General features: G+C 39.7%; 1 protein-coding gene across 1 annotated transcript in view; it reads right to left on the minus strand.

The window, feature by feature from the left end:
• The window catches only part of ugt8 (UDP glycosyltransferase 8), an 83,461-nt gene that overhangs the window by 46,808 nt on the left and 24,574 nt on the right, over positions 1-12,079 (minus strand). Inside the window, exon 2 of the mRNA XM_060832514.1 lies at positions 4,002-4,825. Within this exon, the coding sequence (XP_060688497.1) occupies positions 4,002-4,823 (822 nt within the window). The 5' untranslated portion in view covers positions 4,824-4,825. The remainder of the gene's footprint in view (positions 1-4,001; positions 4,826-12,079) is intronic.

Below are 12,079 nucleotides of genomic sequence, written 5' to 3' on the forward strand. Positions count from 1 at the left end.
AGGCCCAGCAATCACTTCTCTAGCTTCCCAGAGTTCTCAGGTACACCTGATCAGGTCCTGGAGATTTATCCACCTTTAACCATTTCAAGACATCCAGCACTTCCTCCCCCGTAATCTGTAATTTTGCAAGATGTCACCATTTATTTCCCTACAGTCTATATCTTCCATATCCTTTTCCACAGTAAATACTGATGCAAAATATTCATTTACTGTCTCCCCCATTTTCTGTGGCTCCACACAATGGCCACCTTGCTGATCTTTGAGGGGCCCTATTCTCTCCCTAGTCCTTTTGTCCTCCCTACCCTTTTGTCCTTAATATATTTGTAAAAACCGTTTGGCAAATAAAATTAAGGAGAATCCAAAGCTATCTCATGTCCCCGTTCAGCCCTCCTGATTTCCCTCTTAAGTATACTTCTACTTTCTTTATACTCTAAGGATTCACTTGATCTCTCCTGTCTATACCTGACATATGCTTCCTTCTTTTTCTTAACCAAACCCTCAATTTCTTTAGTCATCCAGCATTCCCTACCAGCCTTTCCTTTCCCCCTGACAGGAATATACCTTCTCTGGATTCATGTTGTTATCTCACTTCTGAAGGCTTCCCATTTTCCAGCCACCCCTTTACCTGCGGACATCTGCCTCCAGTCAGCTTTCGAAAGTTCTTGCCTCATACCATCAAAAGTGGCCTTGCTCCAATTTAGAACTTCAACTTTTAGATCTGGTCGATCCTTTTTCATCACTATTTTAAAACGAATAGAATTATGGTCGCTGGCCCCAAAGTGCTCCCCCACTGACACCTCAGTTACCTGCTCTGCCTTATTTCTCAAGTTTTGCACCTTCTCTAGTAGGGACATCCACATTCTAAATCAGAAAATTGTCTTGTACACACTTAAGTAATCCCTCTCCACCTAAACCTTTAACACTATGGCAGTCCCAGTCAATGTTTGGAAAGTTAAAATCCCCTACCATAACTACCCCTATTATTCTTACAGATAGCTGAGATCTCCTTACAAGTTTGTATCTCAATACCCCTCTGACTAGTTTGGGGTGAGGGGCTATAATTCCATTTCACTAGATTAAAAAGTTCCAAAAAACTTTTAACCTTATCCAAGATCCAACTGTGATAAAAGGTGAAAGACCTTATATACAATATGAAAGAATTTGGATTTTAAAACTAGTGACATATGTAAGTTGGTTTATTTTTGTGAAGGGGTTTAAAATCAACTAGGTCAGGCATTTCAGAAAAGTTTTAAATTTGTATGTGCACCTTCAAATTGTTAAATGGAATTTTGGTTATTCTGTGAGTTTTATGACAGGACAGAGAAAATGTTGAAAGATATTAGCTGGCTTTTGAACAAATCGAAAATTGTTCTCAGTTTGAAAATAAAATCCAGAGTTTTTGGGAAGTTCAAAGGAGATCTAACAAAGAATAGTTTCTCCTGGCAAGAAAATTGTTCTCAATAATTAAGTGAATAAAATTTACCTCAGAGGAAGAAAAAAAGTTAAGTTGTGAAACATCTAGATGAGGAGTATGAGGTTACAACTTCAGATTATTACAAGACTGGGGAAGTCTAACATCTCACTTGCTTGGATTTTCAGGGCAAAGACCTCAGTGCAAGCCAAGTGCAGCTCTGAATATCACTCAAGGTGATCAACACTACTGAGTAGTGAACTTAACTGGCACTATCACCTTAAAATTTGCACTTTTAATTATAGCATATGTACCATTGCAATATTTCAGAATTTAAAAAACACATTCCAAACCCTCAATAATACAGCTAAGGAGGATGAGAGAGAGCAGACACAAAGGATAGCCATTGCCTGACAAGAAACCCTTCACGAAAACCATCCCAATGGAAAAATATCACTGCTCCCTCATTGTCACTGGATAAAAATCTTGAAACACTACCACATTGATCATACAGTCTGTATCAGCTCAAGAGAAAACTTTCAGCCATCTTTAAGGTTAAATTAGAAATAAGCAATAAATGTCAGCTATCAATGAGGTCAACATCTCATGAATTAACATGAAAAAGGTCCAAACATAAAACTTATAATATCCAAACAACACTTAAAATTCTACTTTTTCCTTCCACACCTTTTTGAGCGAAGTGTTGGATTTATTGCTGATCCTCTAAATACTTCTACTCAAATTCTGCTTTTAAGAGGATCATTCAGGTTGTTGTTCTTTAATTACAACAAAACTTAAACATAGAGGTGCCACTGTTGAACTGAGGTGGACAAAGAAATCATGTGACACCAGATTAGAGTCCAACAGGATTCCAAGTAAACCCATGTCATATAAATCTTATAACAAGAAAGTTCTTCGTACTTGTGCTGGTGTCTAGACTGGACTTCTGTGGGCTCTTTCCTCAAAAAGAACTTTACCTCTCCTCAACTGATTTCCATGGCAGACATTTTGTCTCAGATTTAACAGCACAGGCATTATTAAATTTATGGGATTATATTCAGCAATGTCCCATTTTGGAACATATGAGAAAGAAAGACAGAGTGCAGCCAATGCAAAACAACTGCATTCAGAATTTAAATCTATTCATAGGTCAGAGGGAGCGATGGGAAAGGAGAGTGAATAATGGATTGTTTGCCAAACACCAAGGATGATAAACAATTGGCATTATCTATATTCCGTCCTTGAGAAGGAAAATGAGGGCCTTTAAAACATTTAAGGGCTGGCAAAGCTAAAATAGCAACTGAAATTACCTGGTGTATTAGGTAAAATATAAAATAACTTTTTAAACAACAATCCATGCTTTCTAGGATTGAAAATTAACAGTTGTGAGCATGGTGATTGGTACAGTAATTAAAACAAAATGGTTGATGCTTGCCCAATGAATCTATAACTGCTGTTGCTTTTCAAAAACAAACTTGTATTTCAACTCAGTCCTGGAGCTAAGGTGCTGGGGCAACTTGATAGATGAGAACCCATGAAAATTTTTACATCATACAGACTCAATCTGTTGAAAATTGATAAATTGACAATTGTTCAATGAAGTTATTATTTCACCTTTAAAATAAAGGAAAGTAATCTAAACAAGATTTCAAAATGTATTGTACTCCAATGTATTGTATTTTCACTTTTCTGCTCAATGATAGGCCATATCATCTTGGTAGGCCTTAACCCCTTCCCCGGCAACTTTTTTTTGGAGAAAACGTTTCATTTTCAGACGAAGTTTTGTATTGCTTTTTTTTTAAAATCGTATTTTTAATGCTTGCACTCTCATCTGATGTATCCAAGCTTCTAATAGAAGGTTCATACTCATCGTCATCTTCGGAGCTCGACATCTGGGCGTAATTTGTAAAAAAAAAACAGAAAAAAACAAATAACAACGTGTGCCCAAAAGCGGTGCGTCGACGCTTCTTGCAATGCCTGAGGCAGAAGAAACATAGTTACTAGACGTATGAGTCACCGAGTATACTCGTCTCTAGCTGAGAATGGCCCAGAAATACTGAGAATTGACGTATAAACTCGTCTGTGGCTGTTTTAGAAATTATATGCTTTGGACGAGTTTACTCGGTGCACTCTGAAAAAGACAAATTGGGTGAAGACAAGTTAACTCGTCTTTGCCGGGTAAGGGGTTAACAGGCAAAGAATTATGTCTAATAGTCAATTTGTGATAAAACATCCAAGTTACAATACAGATTTTAGATTTCAACCTTCAATGCACAACCAAAAAATACTTCATATGCAAGCCACCTATTAACTATATATTATCACGCTAGACTAATGATTTATTTTAAAAACGATTTCTGTTGATGTCGTCAAAAAGGTTCTGAAGCTTCTTTCTTTTGTAACATAAATACATCAAAATTATGTTTTACATTCTATTTAGGCACAAACCTTTGCCTTCTATTCCTACCATAGTCTTTTATTCTCATTAATTTGCTCATTATCTGGAGCCTTCAAGGATCACATTCTGCCTTTACCGTGATATTGAAAGTAACAGAGCCCTCGAGCTGTGCGAATAACAAGCAAACCTTACTTCTGGTAGAAGGCTTGCAGGTTTAGTCAAAATTCCTCCCACATACACAACATTGGGCAAAGTCGGCCGAGGAAACTCCAGTGCTATATCCGTGCAAAGCATCCATAAACTGGAACCCTGTATTAAATCGTACATGGAGCGTTCAGGCTCAATTTTATATTTCAGCATAATTCTCTCATATTTTGGCAAGAACAGAAAATTCACACCAAAGCGTGACACCAAATATACTGCAATATTTGTAATTCGTTGAAATAAATTCATCTCGTCTGTAAGGAGAGAGTTGAATTCTGGTACGTAGGCTAACGGTGTTGGAGCACCAACTTCTGTTGGGTACCAGAGACCAGTAGAAAAGACTGCATATTTCACTCCCAGAAGATGCGCAATGACAAAGCCACACATTTCATTTGGGTCCACCAAAAGCAAGTCAAACTTTTCCTCTTTGAGCTGTGCAATGAAACTCTGACTGCCAACCATGATGTCACAGTTCTTGGAGTAATGCTCCAGAATGTCAAAAAGTTCTAGTGCCGTTAGTCTTCCTGAGAAAATGTTTCGCATCTTAGATTGCAAAAATTCATCTGCTGTTGTGCTATTGAAGAAACCAGGATACCGCAGCAATCTAAAATAATCTGATGAAGGGATTTCTCTACCTTCTGATACTGCAAACACAGTATCATGTCCATGCTCATGCAAAGCTTTAGCTAGAGTCTTGAAAATGTAGAGATGGCTTTCAAACATAATCGGCGGCACAATCACAATTTTGGCAGCCTTTGATATATCCATAAAGCACCAAAGTAGCATGAGGATTTGGAAATATAACTTCATGGCTGAAAATACAATAAAAACAACATCAGCACAAATTACATACACAAATGTGTTTATCTAGAATAGTTAATAATCATACAAAGTTCTATCTTTTTAATCTAAAAGGAGGACATGAAGTTTATACAATAATCAGTAAGAACATGTATTAATATTAACGTCAGGTTTAAAATCTCCCAAAATTATTTAATTTTTTGATGTGGTGCCAAAAAAAATTAATTCAAAGTCAAAACATTGCTTAAAAAGCATGATCACTATTATAAAATCAAACAAATACTATGTGCAGCGAAAGTATAGAACAACAAAACACACCTGGCCTTCATTTGGGGTACTTTTGCAATCTGCTGAGACAGGTTTACGCATCCTGCATCATATTATGGTTTTAAAATAGATAGTTAATGAAGCAGAAGATGTACTAATGTTAATTTAAAATTCTCTAGATTCAGGAAAAGTTTCATTGTATTAGAAAGTAGAAAATAGGCAATAAGTAGGAAGAAAAGCAGAACATAGGAAACTATAGGCCAGCTACCTTGATATTTGTCACTTGACAAATATCAAGATTGCTCATTAAGAATGTTATGTACACTTAGAAACACAGGTAAAATTCAGAAAGGGTGAACAGGTTTTGTGAATAGGAAATCAGATTTAGTCAATTTATTAAAATTTCTTTAAAGGAACAACATGTACAGTGTTGGGAAGTTGATAGATGTACTTTACTTTGATTTCCACAAGACATATGACAACAGATGAAAAGCTGTTTTGGAAAACAAAATTACAGAAGTATGGGAATTACATGTTAGAATAGTTAGAGTATTAACTGGCTGGCAGAAAACAGTGTGCATGAATGGACCTTTATCACTGGCAAGATGTAAATGAATTGAGTAACAGATCACATTCTTTCCATTTTTTGGACTATAGTCTTTGGAATAAAGCTTATTAATTCAACCCTAATCACGTAAAGTCTAAATAAAGCACAGGGACCATTAAGCCTCACTTGGGTAGTGCACTGGAAATGAAGAACTTGTCTTCCTGGACACATCACAAAAATTAAAAAGACTTCATAAATGTATGCACAATTCCTCACTTTACTGATTTAGACCCAGGTTGACAATGCACAGAACAAATTTCTGGACTACGAATTAAATTATGACAAAAATAGATTCAAGCTACACATAAACAATTGTGTACCACTGATATAAGCTTAACCTCTTTAGAAAACTCCCACCCACAACTCCACACCCCCCCAACACACAAACACATACACACACAAACACACAGAGTAGGTGTTTCAAATAAACAGAAAAATTGGAAAGGCAGGTTATTGGTTCCACTCCACTGGAGCCATTGGGATGGCCCTTGTGACTTGTCAAGGGTTACTTCCTCTCTGGGTACTTCCAGCTGCATGCAGGGATACACAAGGCAACCAATTCACTTATAAAATCTCTGGCTTACTGGTTAAGAGCCGCGAATTATAGAAACTGATGGGCTAAAATAAAATTGGTTTTCTTCAAGTTATTTTTCTTAAAATGCAGAAAAATGGACAATTTCTTCCTCTAAAAGCCTATTCTAAAATTCTCTCACTCTGGCTCCCAGGTAGTCAAACAGCCTTTCACAGTGACGAAGACCTTCTGCTCATCAACACTGACAATTGATTACCACTCTAAAAACCAATTAGCCATTCATAAAATAGAGTCAAAGAGTCAGATGTGCAGCATGGAAACAGACCCTTCGGTCCAACCGTCCATGCCAACCAGATATCCCAACCCAATCTAGTCCCACATGCCAGCACCCGGCCCATATCCTTCCAAACCCTTCCTAATCATATACCCATCCAAATGCCTCTTAAATGTTGCAATTGTACCAGCCTCCACCACATCCTCTGGCAGCCCATTTCATACACATGTGTGAACTGTTACCCTATAGGTCTCTTTTATATCTTTCCCCCTCACCCTAAATCTATGCCCTCTAGTTCTGGACTCCCCCACCACAGGGAAAAGACATTGTCTATTTATCCTATCCATGCCCCCCATAATTTTGTAAACCTCTATAAGGTCACCCCTCAGCCACCGATGTTCCAGGGAAAACAGCCTCAGTCTGTTCAGCCTCTCTCCCCACAGCTCAAATCCTCCAACCCTGGCAACATCTTTGTAAATCTTTTCTGAACCCTTTCAAGTTTCACAACACCTTTCCAATAGGAAGGAGACCAGAATAGCACACAATATTCAAACAGTGGCCTGACCAATGTCCTGTACAGCCGCAACATGACCTCCCAACTCCTGTACTCAATTCTCTGACCAATAAAGGAAAACATACCAAATGCATTCTTCACTATCTTAACTACCTGCGACTCCACTTTCAAGGAGCTATGAACCTGCACTCCAAGGTCTTTTTATTCAGCAACGCTCCCTAGGACCTTACCATTAAGTGTATAAGTCCTGCTAAGATTTACTTTCCCAAAATGCAGCACCTCGCATTTATCTGAATTAAACTCCATCTGCCACTTCTCAGCACATTGGCTCATCTGGGCCAGATCCTGTTGTAATCTGAGATAACCCTCTTCGCTGTCCACTACACCTCCAATTTTGGTGTCATCTGCAAACACACAAACTGTACCTCTTATGCTCGCATCCAAATCATTTATGTAAATGACAAAAAGTAGAGGACCCAGCACCGATCCTTGTGGCACTCCACTGGTCACAGGCCTCCAGTCTGAAAAACATGCCTCCACCACCACCCTCTGGCTTCTACCTTTGAGCCAGTTCTGTATCCAAATGGCTAGTTCTCCCTGTATTCCATGAGATCTAACCTTGCTAACCAGTCTTCTATGGGGAACCTTGTCAAACGCCTTATTGAAGTCCATATAGATCACATCTACCACCCTGCCCTCATCAATCCTCTTTTTTACTTCCTCAAAAAACTCAATCAAATCTGAGACATGATTTCCCATGCACAAAGCCATGTTGACTATCCCTGATCAGTACTTGCCTTTCCAAATACATGTACATCCTGCAAAAAGCTAGAAAGCTTTAATAAAAACACAAATTGCTGGTGAGACTCAGCAGATCATTTCAAGTCCAGTGACTCTGCTTTCTCTCCACAGATGCTGCCAGATCTGAGTTTCTCTAGTAATTTGTTTTTGTTCCAATCAGCAATTACTACCAGACAAATCTCCCATAAGCTCCAGCTCATTTGGATTCGTCACCCAGTGCTTGACAAATAGCAGTGAAAGCAGCACTTACAGTGAGAGTGTCAGGTAACGTGTACCTTATAAAAGCATTAGATGTTTAAAAAAGATAGTAGTTATAAGACAGAATAGGTACAGAAACATGTTCCAGATAGTTTGCCATCATATGTCATGACCAAAGCAATGATGAAGCAAAATTCATTACCAGAGGTCAAAGTAATACCACAGGCAGATATTAGTTTTTGTTATTTCTTTTCTAAAAAAGGATGGGGTTACTTCACAGTAAGTGTTTAACAAACACAGAGACACAGAGCGACAGAGGAGAGTAGAGAAAGGGGGAGAGGGAGTAGAGAAGGGGGAAGTGGGGGGGGGGTGGAAAGAGTGGGGGAAGGGGAGGGTCGAGTCATCAGACAAACATGGAAGAGAGTGTTCTTGTTTGAAAAATTGTCACTCGATATTGAGTCCTGAAGGATGCAAGGTATCTCGGGAAACAATGAGATGTTGTTCCACGAGTATGCTTTGAGCCTTGTAGGAGCAAATATATTGCCATGGGAATAGTGGGGTGTTAAAAATGGCATGCCATTGAAAGGTCATTGTCATCTTTAATCAACAGAGTATCATGTTCTGTGGTCACCCAGTCTGCATTTCATTTCCTCAATGTCGAGAAGACAATAATGTAAGCAAACATCATACACTGCATTCAGTGTAGTTAGATTTCTGGAGATGGCAGAAATAGCAACTTATGATCCTTTGGATGCTGAGGTTGTTGGGGTGGAAAGTGAGAACCAGGAAACCCTATTGTTGCGGTGGTGAGGGCAGAAGTTTAGGAAATGGATCAGACATGGCCGAGTGCCCAGTCGAAGACAGGAGAAAGGGAAATATTTGAGCACCCCCTGGGGCCCATGCGGATACTCAGCATGGCAGACAGCATCTGGAATGTAAATGATGCCTCATTATAACCACTGTCACAACACGCTGGCAAAAATTTCCTAATGACCATATAATTGTTTAATTCAAAAGTTTGAGAGAAGATTTGTAGCTCGGGTGCTCGTTGTTGTGGTTCTGTTCGCCGAGCTGGGAATTTGTGTTGCAGACGTTTCGTCCCCTTTCTAGGTGAAATCCTCAGTGCTTGGGAGCCTCCTGTGAAGCACTTCTGTGATCTTTCCTCCGGCATTTGTAGTGGTTCGAATCTGCCACTTCCGGTTGTCAGTTCCAGCTGTCCGTTGCAGTGGTCCGTATATTGGGTCCAGGTCGATGTGCTTATTGATTGAATCTGTGGATGATTGCCATGCCTCTAGGAATTCCATGGCTGTTCTCAGTTTGGCTTGTCCTATAATAGTAGTGTTGCCCCAGTCAAATTCATGTAGCTTGTCATCTGCATGTGGCTACTCAGGATGGCTGGTCGTGTCGTTTCGTGGCTAGTTGGTGTTCATGGATGCGGATCGTCAGCTGTCTTCCTGTTTCTCCTATGTAGTGTTTTGTGCAGTCCTGACATGGGATTGTGTGTTCTCTATTTCTATTTCACACACCGATCATCAATGCCACACTCACAGGAATCCGATTCACTAGAAGAAGAAAAAGGCAACCAACTCCCAATCATAGACGTGATGTTACTGAGAATACCGAATGGAGAATTCACCACAAAGGTATACAGGAAAGCCACACACACCGACCTAGTCTTGAAATACGAAAGCAACCACCCCGACACACACAAAAGAAGTGCATCAAGACACTATTCAAAAGGGCCACAACATACTGCAGTACACCAGAATTGCAAAAAGATGAAGAACACCTATACAATGTATTCGCTAAAAACGGATACCCACGCAATTTTATCAACAGATGCCTAAGGGAAGACAACGGAACGAGGACATGCCGCAACCCAAAGGACTAGCCACACTACCATACATCAAGAGCATTTCCAAACTGACAGCTAGACCACTGCGACCACTAGGACTCATAACAGCACACAAACCAACAGCCACTCTCGGACAACAACTCACCAGAATGAAGGACCCGATACCCAGCATGAGCAAAACCAATGTAGTGTACAAAATCCCACGCAAGGACTGCACAAAACACTACATAGGACAAACAGGAAGACAGCTGACGATCCACATCCACAAACACCAACTAGCTACGAAACGACACAACCAGCTATCCTTAGTAGCCACACATACAGATGACAAGCAACATGAATTTGACTGGGACAACACTACTATTATAGGACAAGCCAAACTGAGAACAGCCAGGGAATTACTAGAAGCATGGCACTCATTCACAGATTCAATCAATAAGCACATCGACCTGGACCCAATATACCGACCACTGCAACGGACAGCTGGAACTGATAACTGGAAGTGGCAGATTCAAACCACTACAAATGCTGAAGGAAACATCACAGAAGCGCTTCAGAGGAGGCTCCCAAGCACTGAGGATGTCACCTAGACAGGGGACGAAATGTCTGCAACACAAATTCCCAGCTCGGCGAACAGAACCACAACAATTGTTTAGTTGCGGAGAACTAGTATGCAGGTCCAGCAGGTAATAAAGGATAGGCAATATATGCCAAACATCATTTGCTAGAGAAAGAGAATATAAATTAGGAAAATGTTGCTACAACTATACAAGGCATTAATGAGACTGCATGTGGAGTATTGCACGTGGTTTTGATCCCCTTGAGGAAAAATGTAGCCGATTTGGAGCAGTTCAGATAAGATTTATTAAATTGATCCCAGAGGGGAAGGTTTTGTTTTATGAAGAGAGATTGAGCAGTTTATGCTTATATTCTTGAGCTTAGAAGAGAGAGATTTAATTGAGGTACACAAGATGCTAAAAGCAATTAAAGTAGATGTACAGAGAATGAGGGGTCGTAGTTTTAGGATAGGGGTTAGCAGATTTAAAACAGACAAGGAGAAATTACTTCTCTCAAACAGTCGCAAATATGTGGAATTCACTCACCTAGAGTTGGGTGGATCCAGAACATTATAAAAAAAACTCTCTCTTTGAATGTATTTAAACCAGCAACAGATTGAAGTGTTATGAGCAGCAGGCAAAAAGTGGAGTAGAGACCAAGATGAGATCACCCACGATTGTGCTGAATGGCACAGCAGGCTCACTCGGCTGAATTGCCTGCTTCTGCTCCTAGTTCTCATTTTATGCTCTATTCCCATCTGCCTTTAGTTCTGACAAACAGTCACAGGACTTAAAAAGTTAATTGTTTCTCTTTCTACAGATGCTTCCAGTCCTGCTCAGTTTCTCCAACATGGTCTCACTTCTTGCATTCCAGCATCAACACTCCTGTCTTATTTTATCACATTTGGAACATTGTGTGTAATTGTTACCTCCCTTATTTTGAGGAGATATATTTTGGATATGGAAAGAGTGAATAAGAATGGACTTCTATTCTCCCTGGGATCACCGTTGGTAACTTCTATTACCAACTTTATTCCCTTCCAATTAGGATCCTGAAGGGTAACCCTATCCTCCAAGAGTTTAAACCAGCGCACTCCTACACTACCTGCTCAGTTTTCTTAGGCTACCTGGTAGTTAGTCATTCCCTCTGTGCTATAGGCTTCTAATCTGTGGTGATTATATGTACTACCTACATGGATGTAAAGTGATTCCAGTTGATGCTAACTCTGAAACCCAGAACTCAAGCTGGTACAGCTGGTGACATTATGTATATCCATGACTATACACATACAGCAGGATGTACACTCCACTTGGCCCTGCTAACCAGTCATCCCATAATTCTAATTTGTTACCCTTAGAATACATTTGAACTTGCCATGAGAACTTCAGCTATTTCTCAGGAAGAGAAAAAGGAAGGTCTAAGGAGACATTAACACAAACTGAATAGCCAAATTTTACTAGAGATTCAAAATACTGACCATGCCTACTCATGAAATCAGTCATTTACCTTGCACTTGTGACATTATCTCACCTGAAGCATCAATACAAGTGGGCCCCTGTCAGCCTTTTATTTCCTTTTTTGCTCATTTCTCACTGTTTTCTGGACTAAAGCATTTCTTCCCCTCTACCTCAAACTCCCGCTTTGACTCAAATTCCATTA

Source organism: Hemiscyllium ocellatum, chromosome 1 (genome assembly GCF_020745735.1).
Source record: "Hemiscyllium ocellatum isolate sHemOce1 chromosome 1, sHemOce1.pat.X.cur, whole genome shotgun sequence".
Classification (NCBI taxonomy): domain Eukaryota; kingdom Metazoa; phylum Chordata; class Chondrichthyes; order Orectolobiformes; family Hemiscylliidae; genus Hemiscyllium; species Hemiscyllium ocellatum.